General features: G+C 36.6%; 1 protein-coding gene across 2 annotated transcripts in view; it reads right to left on the minus strand.

The window, feature by feature from the left end:
• ca16b (carbonic anhydrase XVI b) overlaps nt 1–24,096 on the minus strand; it is a 90,332-nt gene that overhangs the window by 50,046 nt on the left and 16,190 nt on the right. For both annotated transcript variants that reach the window (XM_084426504.1, XM_084426505.1), the window contains exon 2: nt 20,067–20,153. In XM_084426504.1, coding sequence (XP_084282630.1) covers nt 20,067–20,153 — 87 coding nt within the window. The remainder of the gene's footprint in view (nt 1–20,066; nt 20,154–24,096) is intronic.

The raw sequence follows: 24,096 nt of genomic DNA on the forward strand, positions 1-24,096 counted from the left end.
TTTAGCATCTTTTTTTAGGAGTGGGCTCCCTGTAAAGATGGGCTCCCTAAAAAGTGATCTAACTTTACAAAAACATGAAGCTGAAACTTAGTTGTTTGCAAAGTATGTTTGCACATACAAGGAATTTTTTTTGGTGACAGAAGCAGCTTATATATATATATACACTGTATACATACATACATACATACATACATACATATATATATATATATATATACAGTGAGGAAAATAAGTATTTCAACACCCTGCTATTTTGCAAGTTCTCCCACTTAGAAATCATGGAGGAGTCTGAAATTGTCATTGTAGGTGCATGTCCACTGTGAGAGACATAATCTAAAAAAAAAAATCCAGAAAATTTAACTATTTATTTGTATGATACAGCTGCAAATAAGTATTTGAACACCTGAGAAAATCAATGTTAATATTTGGTACAGTAGCCTTTGTTTGCAATTACAGAGGTCAAACGTTTCCTGTAGTTTTTCACCAGGTTTGCACACACTGCAGGAGGGATTTTGGCCCACTCCTCCACACAGATCTTCTCTAGATCAGTCAGGTTTCTGGGCTGTCGCTGAGAAACATGGAGTTTGAGCTCCCTCCAAAGATTCTCTATTGGGTTTAGGTCTGGAGACTGGCTAGGCCACGCCAGAACCTTGATATGCTTCTTACAGAGCCACTCCTTGGTTATCCTGGCTGTGTGCTTCGGGTCATTGTCATGTTGGAAGACCCAGCCTCGACCCATCTTCAATGCTCTAACTGAGGGAAGGAGGTTGTTCCCCGAAATCTCGCAATACATAGCCCCGGTCATCCTCTCCTTAATACAGTGCAGTCGCCCTGTCCCATGTGCAGAAAAACACCCCCAAAGCATGATGCTACCACCCCCATGCTTCACAGTAGGGATGGTGTTCTTGGGATGGTACTCATCATTCTTCTTCCTCCAAACACGTTTAGTGGAATTATGACCAAAAAGTTCTATTTTGGTCTCATCTGACCACATGACTTTCTCCCATGACTCCTCTGGATCATCCAAATGGTCATTGGCAAACTTAAGACGGGCCTTGACATGTGCTGGTTTAAGCAGGGGAACCTTCCGTGCCATGCATGATTTCAAACCATGACGTCTTAGTGTATTACCAACAGTAACCTTGGAAACGGTGGTCCCAGCTCTTTTCAGGTCATTGACCAGCTCCTCCCGTGTAGTTCTGGGCTGATTTCTCACCTTTCTTAGGATCATTGAGACCCCACGAGGTGAGATCTTGCATGGAGCCCCAGTCCGAGGGAGATTGACAGTCATGTTTAGCTTCTTCCATTTTCTAATGATTGCTCCAACAGTGGACCTTTTTTCACCAAGCTGCTTGGCAATTTCCCCGTAGCCCTTTCCAGCCTTGTGGAGGTGTACAATTTTGTCTCTAGTGTCTTTGGACAGCTCTTTGGTCTTGGCCATGTTAGTAGTTGGATTCTTACTGATTGTATGGGGTGGACAGGTGTCTTTATGCAGCTAACGACCTCAAACAGGTGCATCTAATTTAGGATAATAAATGGAGTGGAGGTGGACATTTTAAAGGCAGACTAACAGGTCTTTGAGGGTCAGAATTCTAGCTGATAGACAGGTGTTCAAATACTTATTTGCAGCTGAATCATACAAATAAATAGTTAAAAAATCATATATTGTGATTTCTGGATTTTTTTTTTAGATTATGTCTCTCACAGTGGACATGCACCTACGATGACAATTTCAGACCCCTCCATGATTTCCAAGTGGGAGAACTTGCAAAATAGCAGGGTGTTCAAATACTTATTTTCCTCACTGTATATATATATATATATATATATATATATATATATATATATATATATAATTAGACAAACTTGTATGTACAGGTGTGCAATATACAGCAGAGTCGAGAATTTACAGGGAATGGAATAAAAAGAGGTAGGTTATTGACAAATAAATATAAGTGGTATTGCACATATTTATCATTGGACAGTGGGTAGAACATTTAACTGGTCATGATGTAGATTGCCTGGGGGAAGAAACTGGCTGGCTTTTCTGGTGCTCAGAGAAAGTGACTTGGATGTGAGGGATCCAGAGTGATTTTCTGAGCCCTGTTCCTCACTCTGGATGTAAACAGTTCTTGGAGGGTTGGCAGGGGAGCACCAATAATCATCTCAGCAGTCCGAACCGTCCTCTATAGTCATATGATGTCTGATTTTGTAGCTGAGAGAAACCAGAGAGCTATGGAAGTGCAGAGGACAGACTCAGTGACTGTAGAGTAGAACTGCATCAGCAACTCCTGTGGCAGGTTGAACTTCATCTGCTGGCAAAGTAAGTACAACCTCTTTTTTGCAATAGAGTAAATATGATTGTCTCACTTTGGGTCCTGAGAGATGGTGGTGCCCAGGAACCTGAATGACTCCACTGCTGCCACAGTGCTGTTCCCGATAGGGAGCCGGGGGAGTGCTGGGGTGTTTCTTCTAAAGTCCACAATCATCTCCACTGTTTTGAGTGTGTTCAGCTACAGGTTGTTATGGCTGCATCAGACAACCAGCTGTTCACCTCCTGCCTATAAGCAGACTCATCATTATTGTGTATGAGGCCGTTGATAGTAGCGTCTTCTGCCAACTTCAGAAGATTTACAGAAGGGTCTTTGGCAGTGCAGTTGTTCGTGTACAGGGAAAAGAGCAATGGGGAGAGCACATATCCCTGGGGGGTGCCAGAGCTGATGGTGCAGGTGCTGGATTTAAATTTCCTCATTATCACTAGCTGTTGCCTATCTGTCAGAAAGCTGGTGTAGGAATAGAGCTAGGAACAGAGAGCTGAGTAAACTTAGTCTGGAGGAGTGCTTACATAAGTTTCAGCCCACGACAAAGTCAAACTGTGAAAGATATTAAGACTTTATTTTTAAAAAATATATCATTTGCAAAATTTTGTTAATAAACCTAGCTAAATGTAAATAGATTCCCCTAGTGAAAAACAAAAACCTATACCAAAATGTATAAAAAATAAATTTATTTCATACTAAGTATAGTACAAATCCATAAACATATTTACTGACATATCACTTGAGTATATTGTTGCATGTATGATCTGTGTTTCCACCCTTCATTGTGTTTTTGGTTCAGTCCTGTTTCCTGGGCTGCGTTCAGCCCCGACAAAACGTTGCACAACGTTTTTTAAACAGAAACGGTGATGAGTTGAACACACTGTTCTGATGACGCAAGAGTTGCAACTATGGCAGCTGAGAAGGACATTCTTTGTGAAGAATTTTCGGAGCCTGATGAAGTCGGTATAAATATGTGTTTAATACTACAAAATATGCCCGATGTTGAAGTTACTGCACTTGCCGCCCAGAAGAAAACGTATCTCAAACCCCGTTGCACACCGGTGCACGCCGTTTCCAGGAAACATGACGTTCAACCCGGAAACGTTGCGCACCATTTTGAACTTGAACGTGCCCCTGGTGTTCCATGATTGTTCTAATTAGTCATGTTTATCACCTGTGCCTTGTCAATCACCTCATTAGTTATCTTGTTAGCCCCTGTGTATTTATACCTTGTGAGTGTTTGGTATTTCCCCTGAGAGTTTGGTTATTAAATGTTATTTCTACATATTCCTTGTCTCCATGAGCTTTGACCTACATGCTGTTACGTGACATGTATATATATATATATATGTATATGTGTGTGTGTATGTGTATTAGTATATTAATTTAGTACACCAAAAGGTGCAGGGTATTTATATTAAGTATATAAATATGTAAATGTATTTGTAGTACTGTATACTTAGCATAAAATAAATGTATTTAAACTACATGTTGGTATATATTTATTTTTCCCTAAAGTCATAGTTAAAATGAGAGGAAAAAAACATTGCAGATGCCTTAATGTCTTCTGCCAATTAATTTTATATTTTATATATTGTTTACTGAAAGAGTGCCTCAACTTCTAATGAATACCCAGATGCACTGAACAATGTTCTATGTATAAATGAGACAAAAATGGAACTTTCTGGCAAAAAAGCATTACGTAACAGAAGTAGAACAAAGACTCCAAAATCAAAAGTGAGTAAAACATGCACAGGCAAGATGATGCAAATGCTTCCAAATATGCGGTGCCACATTCAGATCTCTTTTGGAGGGAGAAACCAGGAACGCCAGCCATAAAACTGTTTTATGACTCGTGTATGTATTGAGCGCCATCTGTTTGGGCTAGCTGAGTCATTTAGCTCAACAGCTACCACTCTGTCACATTCCCTTCAGTCCAACGGGCACATGTTTGTCTCAATCCACTATCTTTGTTACCAGCCGTAATCCCATTAACCTTGCAGATAAATAACCCAACCGTTGTTGCCACGGGAACGCTGACTGTGTGGAGATTGCCTTGTCATGTCTGTTTTGTCCCCCCTGAGAAAATGGGACACGTAGCGCAGACTTTGGCAGCCGTCACACTTTTTGGCACAGCTCCGCTCTCCAGTCGTGTTCAATCTAACCCTCGGTGGTCCGTGGACCGCGCACGGTCGACAGGAAACAAACATGCGACGCTGATGCGATTGATAGTGACAGTGGAGCTGGTTGGGGTTTGGGCGGGAGGCCTACGGTTATTGCCACTTTTCCAGGGTCATTGATAGCTTCAAGTGATGACTAAAACAGGCTAGATCAGATCTAAATCTGGATAAATAGGCCTACAACTTAGTTACAAATCAATGAGATGCTAATTATGCAGATTATGACTCGTTCACCAGAACTATTGCATTATTTGTCGAAAGAGGCTTGTTGTTTGAAAGACTTACTATGAGCTTCACTGCAGGAGTGACTCGTAAATGAACGACCAAATGATCGTTACGCTTCAAAAAGAATTAAACATCTTAGTCATAGGAAATTAGGAATTCGGAGAGTGTTCTTGTGAGCAGATTATAGATATGCATATTCAAATGGATGACTAGATCTAGTATGAATATTCATGGCAAAATATGCTAAATGTCCCTAATTCAAAGAGAAACGAGAAGCAATAAACAATCGGTCTTAAATGATTAGTTCACACAAAAAATGAAAATGCTATGCTGCCATTATTTAGACAATCTCAGTTCAAGCATGTAAAACACAAAAAGAAAAAATGATTCTGAATATTATTAAAAGTATCAATAAAACAGGCAATGCGACTCAAAAGCTATAAGTCTTTTGAAGCCATATGATATGATTCCTTCATGAATTGGACTGATTCAATTCAGTGACTCAGCAGCTTAGCCTATTTACACAAAATGCTTCGGAAGTCTTGAAATATAACATAAAAATGGTACTTATGATACTTTAATGCTGCTTTTTGCATTCATTTTTAGACTAAACTGCCTGGAAAATAGACTAATACAATTCTTCAAAACTTCTCCGTTTGTGTTCCCTGGAAGCGAGAATAAAGTGAGTAAAGTATTCCATTAATGATTCAATTAAAATGTACAATTTGATCGACTTAAAAAGTAAGATAAGTTTAGTTATTCTAAACACAAGTCCGTTACTCTTTATTTTAATGTGTCAGTATTACAGTGTAATTATACATTTAAGACTATATGTAATTATTATAATACTAAAATTACTATATTAACTTACTATAGGGTTAGGATGAAGGTTTGGTTTAGGGTTAATTGCATGTAATTAAGCAAAATTTATAGTTATTACTACAGTAACTAATGCAACGTGTATCAATGACACTGTAAAATAAAGTGTTACCCACAATTCATACAGATATCATTTATCTTGCATCTTAAAAAGTTAAATTATGCTGTTAAAAGTTAATAATGCTGCTTGAATGAATGCATTATGACAGCTTTTGCAACCAAGTCAATTTCCTTTCATTTTCTCACATTTATCTCAAAACATTTTCAATAATACCCCAAAAAAATGGAAAATGCACAATAATTCCTCTTTTCTTGCCGTAATTGTTTGAAAAGGGATTGTAGTTTTAACTACTCTGAGCTGTTCAGTCACAGAAAATTGTTAAAGCTTTGAATCTGTTTGTAATGAAAGACACTTTCAGAGTGACATCAGCATTGAATGCAAGCAGCCAAATTACATTTCACATTTGAGGCAATCTTAGGGCAATAAAATGAATGAATGAAAGATACCTCAAAACCTGTGGATTATTAAGGAAAATTACTTTTCTAAGTAATCAGACTTACGATTTTCACCTAGTAAACACTGAAAGAGGGACCTGAGCCAGATCTAGAGACCAGAATATCACACGTATGACTTGGTTGAGAAAGCATCCACCATGCAACCATCCAAAACACCCTACTAACTGCATAGAAACATCAGCAAAATAGGCCAAACATTATCCTGGACTAGTCACATCATCAGCATCCAATATTAACTTGAAGCTTTAAGGAAAGGCTTCTGCATTCAAAGCCGGTTCTTTGTGACTGAATCATTTTTTGGCCATTATGTAACCTTCATTAGAGTAAAAAAAAAATGTGTAACAGGAAAATGGGCTTTGCTACTGCTGGGTGAGATAAAACAACTCATTAATTGATACCTTTCAGACTGAATTATACCCTCTCACTGTCTCCACCCACTTCCTTTGGAATGTGTACTAGGATTAACCATATTTTGATGACGATAACGAGTCTAGAACACATACGCACACCCCAAACTACACCTTAAGTCTCCTCAAATTACTCTTAATAGCTGTTAGATAAAATAAAACATCCTCTCAAAAATAAATGCCATTAACGACATGAATTGCACTTTTAATACCATTCGATTCTATTCAAAGAATCCTGAAAAATGCGTCACGGTTTCCCAAAAAATATTTTTCAACATTGACGATAATAAGAAATGTTTCTTTGATCACCAAATCAGCATACTAGAATGATTTCTGAAGGATCAGACTGAAGACTGCAGTAATGATGCTGATAATTCAGCTTTGACTTCACAGGAATAAATTCAGTTTTAAAATAATATTGACTGTTTTACAGTATTTTTGCATATATAAATGCAGCCTCTGTGAGCATAAAAGACTTCTTTCAAAAACATTAAACCGCCCCCAAACTTAGGCGTACTATATTTATACATAATGGGTCTAAAATCTTCCTTTTTATCAAGAATGGCATGTTCTGGAACACTAATCTTTGACCCATTCTTCTAAAGCATCTCGGATGCGTTCCACTTGCGTGGTGAAACGGACCAAGTAAGGAAATGATAAATCAAATGTCTATTTGTGTCTAATTAGCTGGCGAGTGGCGTTCCAGACAAAACAAGGCTCGCCTCCGCTATTATCAACTTCCATCTTAAGGTACTTTGCTGCGTAAAAAAAGTAATTTCCTGTTCTGAGTAGTTATACGGAGAGTTCAAGTGAACTGGATGTTGTTCCACACCCTGTGAAACTTTATATAGGAGACTGAAAAAAAGAAACTTTGGGGTTTTTGGGCCAAGATGTTTAACGGTTTGAAACAGTCCGTTTTAATTTCATTGACATTTCTGTACGGATTTTACAATTCCCAAGAGCTTAACAGTATTCTATAAATCTTTTTCACTTCACATACATTTTACACAAAGCATACTTGTTTACACCAAAAAGCATAAAAAAGTATTTGGAAGTAAACCGGAGCAGTTAGTTTTCAGGGCGTCTATAATAAAATTATATGAATAGCGAGCATGAATTATGAATAGCTGAGGATATGGCTGTAGCCGCAGGCGCTGTGAGAACGATTCACACGGAAGAAACAACAACTACAACAAGAAACTTAACTATGAATTAAAATTAAAAGGTCAATAATTATCTGGTATTTTCTGGTAGATAACTATCTAGCATGAAGCTGCATGTTTTACAGTCCACCCACCAATGTGTTCATTTCCTCTCCTCCTGTTCAGACGGAGAGATATGATCACTTCCATTGTATGCAGAGACGATGTTATGGGTGGGGAGGAAAGCTTCACCAAACAAACCCCTCCTCAGACAAGGACACAGTTACAAAACCCTCTGTTGCCAGAAAGGGTAACCTTATATTCCTCGTAGCCTGCCAGGCTGCACGTAACTGCCTAAATTCAAATGCTAATATGAGCTTTTTTTAGTTTTGAAGAGGATTTTTTTTCCTGCCAAAACAAAACAAAACAGCAAATTCAGACCAGTTCCAGAAGAGATCTCAACAAATGACTCAAACTTTGCTTAGATTTGACAGAACTTCCAGACAGATATCACTGAAAGAGATGTCCTAAGAAATCCACGTGTCCCTGTGATAGTCCCAGGTTCTGTAAATAACCAAAAACAGTCAAGGTGCTGGCCTGAACTCTTTTATTCACATTTGCTCCGCTTGTATCTATTGCTCTGCTCTCTTAAAGCCACCTTTCAAACATCTCGCGAGTACCAAATTGACTTCTTTTTCAGGGCTTATTGCACTTAAAGGGATAGTTCACCCAAAAATGAAAATTAGCCCATGATTTACTCACCCTCAAGCCATCCTAAGTGTATATGACATTCTTCTTTCAGACGAATACAATAGAAGTTATATAAAAAAAAATTCCACCGTAAATCGATGCGTATGGCCATCTGCCGGAAGCTAGTTATTTCAGTCGATAAAGTTTTAAATATAGATATTTTTCTTACACAAACGCATCACTTCGCTTCAGAAGGCCTTTATGAACCCCCCAGAGCCATGTGGAGCACTTTTATCATGAATGGATGCGCTTTGATGGACTTGAAGGTTTTTTTTTTTATATAACTTCTATTGTATTCTTCTGAAAGAAGAATGTCATATACACCTAGGATGACTTAAGGGTGAGTAAATCATGGACTAATTCTCATTTTTGGGTGAACTATCCCTCGAAATGGTCAAATACATACAAAATGATGTCAAAATGCCAGTCTTGCCGAGTATTCAGGTAAATACAGTCAGTTTTGGAATGTAAATAGATGAGAGAAAATGCATGTTGTGTAACAGTATATTGGATCCGTGCATAAGCTCTTAAAGTGACAGCAGCCTAATAAACCTGCTGCCAGACAAAGAGAAAATCACTCATCTATCTATCTATCTATCTATCTATCTATCTATCTATCTATCGATCTATCGATCTATCGATGTAATGAACATGAAATTGTGAAAATCCTAATTTTTCCTGTATTTTTGTGTGTGTGTGTGTGTGTGTTACATATCATATATATACTTGTATTATATAGTGGATATTTGCTAATATAGCAAGAGGAAATCCCAGATTTTTATTTAATCGATTTAATTTATTTTGTGTATATATGATACAGCATCTTCAAAATCACTGCATTAGTTCTGCTACTGCATCATTTCTCCACACATTCATTCACTTCCCTTCACATATAAATAGCCCAGAAGACAAATCCTCTTTTGGATGCTCTATAGGCTCCTTTCTCTGAGTAACCAGAGAACATGTGAGATCATTCTAAGCATCTCCTTCTGTTGCGCTATATTGCATTATGTTAAACAGATCCTATCTAATTTGAATTCTTAATAAAACTTGTTTTCCCAGCGAGGACAGGCACTTTGCCACAAAAAGATTTGAGGATGATATAGGAGCTGGATTTCTCACACAAATTGGTTCCCGTCTTAGCGATTTATCATTGCAAATTATGAGGGCTCGTCTTGCATTACCATCTAGGTTGGCCATCTTGACCCATCAATCACAGGAGGTTGCCAGGGACACAGAAAAATTATGCTGGGGAACGTAGAGCTGACTTTTTTTTAGCACCCAACCACAACAGGCTGTCATGGTGCTACATTTTTACATCTTTAAAATGACTAGGAATGACCACTGAAATCCCTAGCTGGCTCATAACCCTGCATTAAGACTACGAGTACACATTTTTAAGTTATAAATAGAGATGCACAGGTCAACCGGCCAACCTCCAAGTCCAAACACACATTCGGCAACTATTTTTTAACAAATTTTTTATTTGTGACTTGCATACAAAATGCATTACAATCACATCCCAAAATGTAATTTGTGTGGAAATAGTATGAAGTCTGTAAACAGGACGTTAACACGCAGAGAAAATACTTAACCAGGCACAGCAAGCTCACTGTTCGCGAAGCTTGACATATTGGAAGAAAATTGGGGTTTGGGGTTTATATGAATGTGCCTTCATATGAAATGAAAGCTTCAATGGCATTTTCCTTTCCTCTTACACCGTAATGCCTATTAAAGGAGTGTTTATAAGTGCATCAGTGCTTTAAGTCTATATCTAAATTCTATATCGCTGCTGTTCCATAAGCCCCACCCAACTGTCAGAGTGAATTAGAATTTTCATTCAGTCCATCTTTGTTTTATGCAGGTATGTTTTATGAAGCATAATTTCACAAAGCTAAAGTTAGACCATTCTGTTTTTGCTTTAAATCCTGAAATTATACAAATCAAAACCGACTGCTCATGCTACATGTGTGTAGCATCTTTGTTTGGATCATGATTAAAGTGCATTCGTTACCTCTAATTTTAAAATGGCAACATATATTTTTTTGTTTCAAGCCCAGTTTGGCCAGTAAGTAATTTTTAAAAAGACAACCGATGTAAAAAAAGAAAAGAGAAAAAGAAAAAAACAAGACAATCTGATTCAGCCATGAAAAATCGTGATTGGTGCATCACTAGTTATGAACTATTATGCAGTTAAAAATGGAACTGAAATGACCCAGAATTCACTCTAAAATGTTGAACTGCTCAAGTAAACAAAATACGCAAACTGCACCTGTAATAATAGCATGCTGGGACAACAGTGAGCTGTCAAACACAGATACTCTCTTTTTAGCACAAAGTGGATATTTGCTCAGATATAGCAAGAGGAAAGAGGAGGGAAAGAGATAGACAGGGGTGAGAGAGAGAGGGGGAGAGGGAACAAGAGAATACTGGCAGAAGAAAATGAAATCCTGGAAGAATATGAGAGGAAAAATATGAGTAATGATGCGTGCCCGTACCTCCTGGGGGGGACCCTGCAGTGTGGCATATTATCTGTCCCTTTAGAAAAATACATCCACACACGCACACACGCACATTTTAAATAAACCATAATCAAATCTCACCTTGCAAGCTGTACAGTCAGTTCCTAGGCTCTTTCCCTAGCTGAATCCACACCTAGCAGTGCATACTGAGTCTTTTTGGCTCATAAATAAATCTAACTACATTTAAAAACTACCTTTACATATTTATCTGAATTTATAAATGGAATGAAAAGAGTTTAATTATGAGGTAATTTACAAATGCAGCTGCAAAGGTGGGTCACATTATGTTGACAGGCAATTAGCGGTAATGTCTCAGCTATTGAACAGACCTGACAATTAGCAATTATATGTCATTTATATAAAGCAACACGTGGTACTGAACCAAGTTCCAAAAAAGATCATATTGCCAGTGCCAGAACTGCAGGCGCATCAGTCACGACAATGTGACTGATGCAACTTTATTTGTTGTCACATGGGACAGAGTAGAAAATTATAACAGCATATGTCAAGCATGGACAAACTGCATCAGCAAAAGGGTAAAAGTGTTAGCAATCTCGCACATATACTCTCAGAAAAAAGGTTTAATAGGGTTCTTGACTCCATTTTAAAGATGCCAAAAAGGAGAACTAAATTAAGCAAAAATATTTCCTGAACTTGATCCTACCTGCCTTCGCTGCACAACTCAACTAACTACATTACTGCACTCTTTCTGGTCGTGGCCCAAACTGTCTGATTTCCGGGGGAAAGTCTTCAGGTGTTTTTCTGTTATTTTTTCTTTTCCAATAGACCCCAACTCTTTTAACAGCACTGTTTGGTAATCCTGCAAGAATCTGTCAAATTAAACACATTACTGGCCGACAGTGCATCCTTTGCAACTTTACTGGCTAGACAAGTAATTCTTATGAAATGAAAGTGATGGAAAAGACTCGGTTCGCAATGAGACAAAAGCCAAAACTCTTTTGGAAAGTCTAGACGAGTATTCCTTTTATGGAATATTTTGAGGAAACAAATACATCTTAGTTCCTCACCCCCCTTTATTTATTTATTTATTTACTTATTGTATATATGCTTGCCTGATATTCCTTTTTTCGTTTGAATTATTGTTTGTGTTTATATATGTATTAGGGCTGTCAAAAGATAAGAAAATATATGTCACGATTAATCGTAACCTTTAGTTGTAAGATTAAGCGTACACATCATTTATGTTTAACATGTTCATTTAGTCATCATTTGCTGTATATATATATATATATATATATATATATATGTATATTCTATATTGTTACCCCCTAACAGTAATGGGGGGTGGATTGGAATCCACTGCTGCTTCACTATTATATACTGGGATCGTACAGAGACGTTTACTGCCATCAAGATGACATCTTTCCTGGGACTCAAGACAATGCCAGGCCTTATTCTACACATGCTACATCAGAGTGGTTTTGTGGACACTCACAGAAGGGATGTGCTTGAGTGCCTGCCTGCGGTCAAGATCGGTCCTATTGAAAATGTATGGCCTGGCCTATCATGAAAAATAGAATCGGACATGGACTGTTGAGTCTTGTAACTGCAAAAATGTATACCCTCAATTCCCAAAAGATTAAAAAGTGTAATTAAAAGGAAAGGTGATGTAACACAGTAGTAAACATGCCTCGGTCCCAATTTTTTTGCAGCCATCAAAATCAAAATTGGTTTATATTTACAAAATGCAATTAAGTTGTTCAGTAAAAACATTGAAAATCTTTTCTTTGTACTTTTGCCAGTTAAATAAAGGTTATAGAGAATTAACAAATCACAGATCCTTGATTTTATTACATTGTTACAAAATGGGGTTGCACTTTCATGTTTTTCTAGTAATAAAGTATGTTTACAAGCTGAATTGGATTGAGTTAAAACTAAAATGATCCCATGATCAAAGGTTCTATATGAATGCCTGACAGAGCCCTTCAAGGGTTCTATATAGAACTTTAGAGTAGATGGACTGAATAGTCGCTAAATGTAAACAAAAAAAACCCCCCACAAAAATACATAATAATAATACAAATTAAACCTCATCTAAACCATAGTTTATGTTGATTTATAGAGCTTATGTGGGGAATGCAAGTTTAGATCCGGCTCAAACCATCAAACAGGGAAGGAAAATAAGCACGCTTTTACCTCAATTGTTTCTCCTCGACAGCAGTGAGACTAAATAGTAAAGCAAATGGAGACATTTGCATACGATTCCTGCTTTTCAGATGTTTCTCCTGTGGAAAAAAAGCCTTTATTGTGCCTTCAAAAAAGATCTTTTTCAATTTAAACAATTTTCATCAAATTCTTTTATGATCTAATTATATTTGTTGTCAAAGGGATTTCAGGAGAAACATCTGAGAAAAAGCAGACACTAATATCCTCCTCCCCATCACTTCCTGCCCTTTCTATATTATCTCAGTGGCAAAAGGCCAAAATAAAAGTACAGTCTCAGAGACTTTTTCTGCACCTTAATGAAAAAAACTCAACAAAACCTTTATATTAAAAGTTTCAAAAAGCTGAAATGTATTATATATGATTTATTAGATATTACAGTAGCCTACTGCTATATGGATACTGTCTTTATCCAAGGCCAACACAAAGACACAAATTCTTGTCGTAGGAGTAAATGCTAGACTCCTGAGCTATGAGAAAAAGTATAAAATATATCTAATAAATCTGTTTCTCTCTGTCTGAACCGATTACAGTTAAAGTTTAAGCAAAATGGTTGAATAAGTATGAGTAGCGTGTCACATTATATAATTACTAGTGCTGTCAATCGATTAAAAAAATAACTCGATTAATCACACACTTTTTCTGCGATTAATCGCAATTAAAAACGCTTACGTTTTTATAGGTTTATATTTTGTTTAAATAGTTTATAAATGTAATAATTTCACAGTAAATCTCCAAATTAATGTAGAGACAACATAAAGACAGTATATTTTAAATACTTGTTTAATGTATTGCATAAAGTTATCAAATGTATTGAATAAAGTTATCAAACAGTCTGCACTGCATAAATTATAGATTAAATATAGACTAATCCTTATTAAAGCTGCAAAAGTTCTTTAGTCAAGAGCAGTGAGTAATTTTCTCTGTTCCCTTTGTTCTTTAACTTTACAGACAGAGCATTATTGGCTGCTGTCCCTTTAAGACCAGCCGCCTCATTCTCTCACAACTCTTTACGTTCATTTAAGACTTTATTTAACTCATTTGAGATTGCTCTTATGTTATGAGGATACTCGACAAAATGGACATTTTGGCATAATTGTGTGTGTTATTGTTCGTTCAAGTGCGAAAGAGATCTGTATTCTGGTGCGCTGTCTGTACGCACGATACTGGCGCGCGTCTTCATGTGCGTCGGGCAGCACATTCTCTTTTGTCTTGTCACGCTTGAATGGTTTAAAAGCATTTGCATGAATAAGAGCGGATCATATAATGTAAAGCTATCCATAAATAAAGGTCAGTATCACTGATACTAATACATTAATCTCTGGATAAAAATGATTTTTTACCCCAATTTTAAACATTAATTATAGCCATTCAACATTACAGTGTAATTGAAACGCAATTACACATAGCCAAGGATGACAAAAATGAACGGATGCTGCGTTAATTGTGTTAAATATTTTAACGCATTAAACTGGAGAAAAATTAATCGCATGTGTTAATGTTGACAGCCCTAATAATTACTCCTACATTTTGGTGCTGCTAGCGATGCTGAATATTACACACTGAATATTACATATTACACACTTAGGGCCCTATCTTGCACTCAGCAATTGACTTTGTACACCGACGCATGTATCATTCCTATTTTGCACCCGACGCACAGCGGACTTTTCCCACCACGGACGCATGTCGGTAAATTAGGGAATGAACTTGCGCTCCCGGGGCGGTTCAGCGAAAAGAGGAGGCGTGTTCCGGCGCAAACGTTGCCTGGTGCTATTTTGCAGTTTCAGAAAACTGAACCGCCCCTGGCGTGCGCCTGGCAAATCCGTTGTTATAATAGCGATCAGCCATGGAACAAGCGCGCCTGCTCTTAAAGGGAATGTGAGATGTCGCTCTGATTGGTTTATTTCACGTTACGCCCAAACAACACCTATGAGTAATGTAGCTACTTCAGACCAACCCATTTTAGATTTGCGTCGGGCGCAAGAGTCATTTATCCCTCCGGTATAATAGCAACAGCGCCCGAGATCCGCCCACAAAGTTACTTGCGTTTTGCGTTTGAAACTTGCATTTCAGATCGTTAAAATAGGGCCCTTAATCTTTAAATTAAAAAAAGTAACATGCATTATGTGCATTTGAAAAAAGTGTGAAAGTACACTACCATTCAAAAGTTTGGGATTGGTATGATTTTATGTTTTTGAAAGAATTCTCTTAAGCTCAATGTTGAAAACAGTTGTAGTACTTAATATTTTTGTGGAAAGTGTGTGAAGTGTTTTTATGATTTTTTTGTTGAATAAAAAGTAAAAAAAAAAAAAACATTTTATTTGAAATAGAAATTTTTGTAACATTAGAGAAGTACTTATTGTCAATTTTGGTAAATTTAATGCATCCATGCTCAATAAAAGTATTAATATATTTAAAAATATATATTATTGACCCCAAACTTTTGGATGGTAGAGCTCGAAACTTTAAGTAAACTATAATATATTGCGATGCCAATATTGCGATTAAACTTTGCCCCATGTAAACACAATACTTAGATTAAACTAATGTGATTATGCTCGCATTAAGCTATGTGACGTACGTCGATTGTACGTCGCAGTAAACAGGCATGTAAACACCTTAATCGCATTATTATTACCGCTCTGACCAAAGTATGCATGTGCTCGGATGCGAAGAACATGACTGCAGCGTAGGCAACCCCAGTTACAGCGGTATTGTCATGTTCATTACGGCTCAGAATATCTAATACGTCCATAGAAATGTGTTTTGCATTTGACGTAAGTGGATCAAAACAGTGGCCAGTAACACACTGTATGTGAGTTCATCATTTGTGCTGTGCATTGGGTTATGTGAAGAATGGCGTTAAAAATAACCACTCTTAAATAGCGAATAATGAGAATCATGAAAATTTCATGTAAACAGGAGCAAAGAGTTTTGCTCGATTTTTTTGTTGTTGAAAAATCGCATTATTGGTGTACATGTAAACGTCTCATCATGTCATATACTTTAGTGCTTTATATTGAGAATCACCTCCTGGAATGCAGTTCTGGAGCTCAAAGCGAGAAATCAACTCCTACTTTCTTCATCCCTCACAGAACTGGAGGCTTTTCTACTTTAAAGGATTGTGCAATATTTCACTCAAGATTGTTGGAAGCTGTTCTGAAGGCAAAAGTTGGACCTGCTCTTTATTAGGTTTTTGAGATCAATATATTGTTAGGTGGAGTTCTGTTATTTTATCCACCCTCCAATAAAGTTAGCGGGATCCTTTATAGGTCATTGGCATGCACATAAACAATGCTGATTTGCACATTACATGCCTAAATTGGGAAAATTACCAACAAAGACCGACTTATCCTGTTTCCAAACTGAATAATGTCAAGCTAGAAAATGTGAACTAGAGAATAAAATTAGGCTGACCATCCTTTTGCTAAGCAGAAAGCAATCCATAGCATGCATAAATGTCTCCTACATATTTTTTAACACTTATTTTTCATACTTATAGCATTAACTTATTTCACATAAAAGCAAATGTGTCAGTCCTCAAATAGATTTTAGATGGGCTTTTTGGGCAATCTGTAATTGTTCCAGCAGCTGCCAAGCTTTGATTTGCTTTTGCTGTGGAAATGGGTTTAAAAGAGGGAAAAGGTAAAGAGGTAAAGAGGTAAAGCCTGCAGAATACTTCTGGCATAGAAATTATTGCGAGAGCATGAAAGGTTCGAGTGCATTCTGGCTGGGCTCAAAAGAAGCACAAACACGCAGACTAAAATCACTTACGATGCTTCACAAATTTTAAAAGAACATTAAAGCCTTAGCTAAGAAAAGCTACTGAACTGCTTTCGTGGACACAGCCTGTTAGCAGTGCTTGCTTATATTGGTGGGATTGTCCTAAAGATGACTTGAAAGTTAACAGCTCCAATTGAGGAACTGTTAAAGAAGACGACTTATGCTTTTTACATTTTTTTACTTTTTTAGAGAGTAATGTTGTTGTTTGAGCATGAAAAAGGTTTGCAAAGTTAAAAACCACAAAGTCACTCCAAAGGGAGTTATTCTCTATATCAGTTTCTGAACTCCCTGAAACGCCTTTATTGTAGACTTGAGTTTTCTTCTAGGAATGAACACGTCACAATATTCCTCATTAAAACAATTCCAGCAAAATAAAATAAAAATTGCATCCGCAAAATAAAAAGGGGGACGAGGCCTGGTTGAGTTGTGTTAGTAGTGTGTTGAAACTCGCGGTTGTGATGAGACATGCTCAAAGAGTTTGACCAATCACAACACACTGGTCCAGCCGACCAATCGGAGCACATTGCGCTTTTCGGAAGGAGGGGCTTCATAGAGACAGGAACTAAACAGAGTGTTACTGACAGACAGGGAAGAGAGGTGCTGCAACAAATTAAAATGTGTGAACAAATAATGTGTTTTTTTAACATTCAAGCATGAAAACCTATTCTAGTAGACTCCAAAACCAAAAACAAGACTTAAAAGGGGATAACAGGTCCTCAGAAAACATTACAAGGCACAGATTCAGGTCCAGAAGTCTGAAAGTCTGCAGTGTTTTGCTTTCTTTTCTAAATGAATACAGTTCATTTCAAATGATATTATCAGCATAAATATTTGAGTGAAAATCATGAATATGTACATGAGAATGTCTCTGTATTTTTGTCTCTTTTTGCTTTAATATTTAATATTATATTATTTATTTAATAAAAGAAAAATTGTATAATCCCATAGCATTACAATTTTCAAAATCCTAAAAAAGCTTATTTTTAGATTTTTATTTTGAACCACACATTTTCAATAAGGACTAAGGCTTTTTAATGACACTGTATGTTAATGAAGTAATCAAATTTTATATTTAGTAGTAAAATATAATGGTGTAAATAATAATATTGAATGACATGGCATGGTATTTACATAATACTCCAGAGTGTTTTAAAGAATATGTCCAAAAAGCATGGTATTACCAAAGTACCATGGTACTTTGTACAGTTTTGTTAGTGCTGTTTAATAGCTCCTCATTAAGTTAAATAAACTTTTTACTGTAAAAACAACACTGGTTGCTGAAGACAGAGATCCATAAAATGAAATATTTTCTTCAGTAACATCTGTAATATGATTTTTTATATGCCTCACAAAACTCCTTTATGAAAAATTGGATGCAACCTTTTCGAAAAAAGAAAAAGCTTTGAGCCCCAGATCAGTTCCTAAATTCCACAAAACCACATCAGCTATTGTGGTGTCAAGACACCTAGTGACACTGGCATGGGTTTTACTTGACAGTGAATGCACAACACAGTGCTCTGACACAGACAAGCTGCAAAACAATGAAATTGATTCAAAAAGGGGAAAAAATGACAGTTAAAGTGTCTGGTGAGAAGATAAAACCTTTGTATGAGGGAAAAATGTGCGAAAGACAAGCAAAAATGCACAAACAAGTGCCGCAGACAGATATTGCCTGTGAATTGAATAAAAAAGCCTTCATGCTGACTAGCCTCATTAATGCTTTCAGTGAAACTGCCATGGAACCACAGCTATACCTGAGAAACAACAACATCTGTTCAAAACACTCATGGAAACTTGTGCAAGGTCTACAGAAAGTCTAACACTTTAAAGTCCGCTTCACTCGTCGTAAACCAAACCTAGAGGAAAACTGTATTGCTTATAGGTTGCTCTCTCATATCTCAGGACTCCTTATAGAGAAACATCTGAGACTAAATCGGAGCTCAGACTCAGATGTTTCTCTAAAAACTGAAACAAATTAAAAAAGGGTTGACATACTAAATTTATGTGAATGGCAGAACAGATTTGAGTTCGTGTTGAGATCTCTGACTTTTAAAAAACATTAACAGATTTGTGTATCTTGCAAGGTTACCAGCCATTCCAGTCTATTAAAATCCAATTCAATCCCTGAATTTGACATAACAAACATGATTAGGACATGAATGTAAGAATGTAGAATTCATTCAATTAGATGATAGATAGATCTCCATTCACTTTCCACACAAACCAGATTTGGAGATATTAAAGAGATATCATTTGGGTTTTTTGTTTTCCTACAGAGAGATATGAAAAGCAACCCACAAAAAAAATCTGTGTCTCAGAAAACCGTATCCTCTGAAACAGATCATTAGATCATGGAAACGACATTTGGAAAACGCTGCATCGTCTATTAGAGCGGGCACACTGAGGAAGAAAGCCTTGCAGGGCTTATCGCACGACTTCACATGGTAAATACACATATACGGCTGCCAGCAAGCGCCAAAGAAAGGAAAGAGCACCATTTAAAGATCATTCCATGCTAGAGGGCATCTGAAACTACAGGCATAAATGTTCCTCATCTCTCTGAGCACAGACACAAGTCAGAATGCTGGCAAAGAACAAGCCGGCACTGGTCTGTCAGAGCTGATGAAGCGAACCGTTCGGACGCCCAGAGGAACGAGAGAAATCAGAAATAAACAGATAAAAGATCAGCTGGAAATACGAGCAGAGAAAAAAGAAAGACTTTGAAATGAGATCAGAGCAGTTTATGTTCACGACTATTGATCGTATGTCCGCCGGAGGCCATTGATTGATTCATTTTCATAACTCTCAATAAGAGCCCTTCAAGTACGGAATAACAACAATCCAGCAATTGCTTGCAGATTCTGCTGAGTTAGAGGAGATATAGATTATGTAAATATTCCCTCTCTGAGACAAAGCATTTCCAATTGATTTCGCCCAGTGGCTCGAAGTGGTCTTTTTCTGCTGTAAAACATGTAAAACTAATAGACCAAACCCACCTGCCGCTTTTCAAAGGGAAATATACTCATTAAATTTCCCAATAGGGTTGATTCCCCGCAGACAGACAGGCTTATGCTGAGTAAACATTGTTGCTATTGCTTACCGATGCTGCGCACACATTTTCATTGTTTATTGGTCGAAGGAGAGAATGACTCACCTGAATACGCCCAATAGGGTTCCCCAGACGCCCTCCGCTCTCTTCGAGTGGCTGAGCTCCCACGATGCTCTGTTTCCACATGTGAAGCTGTCAGAGAAAAAGCAGATGATGCTATAATGACTTTCCACTGACAATCAATGCATAACATTACGAATGCTGCAATATTGTCCACCTTATAAAATGCAACTCATTATGCCTATATTTCTCTCAGATGTGTTTTCAATAATCCTGAAGTAGAGGAAGAAAATCGTAACCTTCATAGCCTGCTTCACTAGAACTTCTTACACGCTGTGTCTCTTGACAAAGTAATCAAAAGTAATAATACCACTAATAATAACACTCAAAAGAGTACTCAGCGGGGCCTCCACACCCGTGAAAAACCTGGCACTTCGCTCCTCTTATTAGAAACACTCACATCAGCTAAAGTTCTGGTCGACATAATTACTAAAGAACGGCATGATTTGTAATTCTGAATAAGTAGTAGTAAGAGGTAATGCTTTACAAACAGAATGTTTATTTTTGATTATCAGGCTTCTTTTACTCTCACTTGTCGAGTGAAAGTTCATGAACTGAATGACTAAGAAATGGAACCAACAGAATGAGAGTTATAATTGGCATGCATTTGTGCTTATACTCTGCAGTCCTTTGCAAAAGTACAATTAGTTTTTTTCTACAGTGGTCTGAAAAATTACCTGGACACTTAATTCACACTTAAGATCGCTATGTAACATTTGGCAAGCAGAAAGTGCTCAAATACGTTTGGTCTTTTTAACAGCATATACTTCCGTTCAAAAGTTAAGTTGATCTGTCTGAAGTGACAGACTTTTACATTGTTAAAGAAATAAAAAAATTCTATTTTAAATATGCTTTTCTTCAGAACATACTAATCAAATAATCCTGAAGAATTCCACCAAAATATATACAGTATAAATAAATAAATAATAATAAATATATATTATAATATATTCATATAGAAAACTTTTTTAGATTGTAATAATATTTCACAATATTACTGTTGGCCTTTCAAAATTATAAAAAAAAAAATATTACCAACCCCAAACTTTTTGATTTAAAAAAAAAACGCTTTTGTGAAATGATTTGCTTGAAAAACATTATTTCTTTAAAAGTTAATTGACACTTTTATATGTTTATATTTTTGTTATAAAATGCAATTAGATTAAACTTAATTGTTACACACATTATTTATGCATTCATAAATAAATACTAAATATGGGCTGCTGTACAGGATATGAGATTTTTAATATTTGAAAGCACTGAAGTTCAAAAATGTACAGCATTTTATAACGTTTGGTCACTGTTGTTATTAAGAATATTTCTGCAATTACATATACTCATTTATGCAGGGCTTTCATCCAAAACTAAGCTGTTAGGTCATAATGACCAATATTTGCAAATCTATAAGCTTTCTAATTTTCATAATCAATGACAGCTTTTCATCTTTTGGGGCAAATATATACAAGTTCCACATCTTGCTCCAGGTTGTTATTCAGATTTCAATGCTTTCAAAATAGATCCGCAATATTAATTCATATTTATTCATTTAATTATTAATAACCCTAATATTGGAGATCACTATACTGCTTAAAGATGAATGATTTTACAGCAAACTTGAACAACTTTCCTTGCAGTATTTTGAACAAACCATTCATCCATCTGTGCCAACATCCCAACTAAAGGCCATGCTCTACAGAGCTCTTTATATGGTTGACTAGTGCACCTTTATTCTGTTCCCAGCTCCTGAGCTCTGTGGCTGCTTCAAAGTGATTATTGGGCTCTTTGTGGCTTCTTTCATAAGTCTCCATCTGCATGCAGGGTTTTGAGGGACAGTCTTTTCGGAGCAGCAGTAGCTGACTTTCTGATAACTGAACAAAACGTGCTCTCTGGGGCATCTAATCCACATGGAGATTGATGGAGATTTTCTTTTCTCATATATGCCTTTGTTTATCTGAAACTTTTCCTCAATAGCCTTTCGTCTTCATTTTCACAGCTGTCTTACAAATTCACACCCCGAGTAATGATTGCTTAACTGTGGGTGTCTGTCTAAAACGCAGTCATTTTAATGATGCACTGTTGTTGGGGCTATTCTTTTTCACTCAAGTAAAATCAGCTATAACAAAATAACTGAAAAGTTACAAACAGCGTATTTGTTCATAATTGTAAATAACAACATAACTGTACACACACACACATATATATATATATATATATATATATATATATATGAACAATCATATACTGTCTTTGGTGACACATAGGGTTGCAAAGGGGCGGAAAATTTCCGGTAAATTTCCGGAAAGTTTCCGGTAAATTTCCGGAGAGTTTCCGGTAAATTTCCATGGGAAGTTAAGCTGAGGAATTTTGGAAATATTCATTACCACGGCAACCGCTTGCGCGTCCACTCTGAAAGTAACTGTACACATAAGAGACGGATAGATCTCTTATGTGTACCCCCCCCCCCCCCCCCCCCCCCATATATATATTCAAGTGTATTTGAATGGCATCTGTTTGTTTTAGTCAAGATTATGCTAAAATATACTTTCCTCAACTATATTTAAGTTACCTATGAAGAGCCAACCCTCAACTTTGAAAATTCCCATTTATTCCCATAAATTCCTGTTAATTCCCTTAAATTCCCATTAATTCCTATGGAAAGTTTCCATCTTTGAAAATTCCCAGAATTTTGCAACCCTAGTGACACATGATACTTTAGAAATTATTCTAAAATGCTGATTTGGTGCACAGGAAATATTACTTGTTACTGTCAATGTTTAAAACAGTTGTGCTGCTAAATATTTTTGTGGAAAAAGTGATACACTGCTATTAAAAATTTCGGTGTAATTAAGATCATGTAATTAAGGATCATGTGACACTGAAAACTGGAGTAATGGGTGAGAGAGAGAGAAAATGCCTTTAACAGTGCACTATGGGCCTTGTCCATGGAATCCTGTGCAGAGATCAGATTCCAATGGATTAATTCGATTAGATTATGGAAATAAGGACAATGAACTGTACCTTACTGTAAAGAATGAAATTAAATATATACGCATTTCCACTTCTTATGATGAAACATGTTGGAGAGGTGGGCAGAGTTCACTGTACCAGGAACTGCTGAGGATGATGGGATGGAATCAGAAGTATTGAAGTGTACACCTCCTGGTGTGCATCAGAAAGATAGATTCTGGGGCTTATAGGATAGGACTTCTTCTAGACATTAATATTTCAAGCAGCAGTACCCTAAAAGTACACGTTTCTGTTTCTGGTATACCCCACTATCCTCCCTTTGGCTTCGCAAAGACATTGCTTATCTTGCTCCGTGTGTTTCAAAAGCCTCCTGGTGAGAGACCCCTATGTCTCTTCAAGACAATTAAAGAAACTCTTGAACTATAAAGAGCTTCTTTTCCTGCTTTATTCAACCATATGGCAGATCATATGTCAGGAAGTGACTATAGTGCATTTATAAGTGCATCTAGTAATGGTCTCTGAAGAAAAATAAATAAATGTGAACCTAAAAATGCATTATAAATGTACAGTTACTGTCTTAAGGAGATATCTATACCTCACTTGATTAAAAAAATATTTTAGTTTATGTAATCTAATGTAGTCAAATTTATTATTTTTGACTTGAATAAAACAAGTTATTTTAGATTTATAAAATGAAGCTTGTACTTAAGCTGTGCTGCCCACTTCATCTAGCAAACTGTGCATCATTTTTTATTTAGCTTAAAGCATTTATTATCACAATCATTAAAAACAATCTTTACTTGGCTGCCTGTGATTGAAACGTGACAACTTTTTTTGTATATATAAAAGAAAATGTTATGTGGCAGGTGAAATAAAGCTTGTGTCAATTCTCCAGGACTAACAATACAAACCATACATTTTGGTGAATTCCCAATCTAATTTGGCTAAAGATTCGACATGAAATATTAAATGACGCATTTTACGAAAATGGTCGATGGCTCAACTAATAGATACAGTTCCCTGCAGGAAATACTATTTAAAATACTAT

This window comes from Rutilus rutilus (genome assembly GCF_951802725.1).
Source record: "Rutilus rutilus genome assembly, chromosome: 12".
NCBI classification, from domain to species: domain Eukaryota; kingdom Metazoa; phylum Chordata; class Actinopteri; order Cypriniformes; family Leuciscidae; genus Rutilus; species Rutilus rutilus.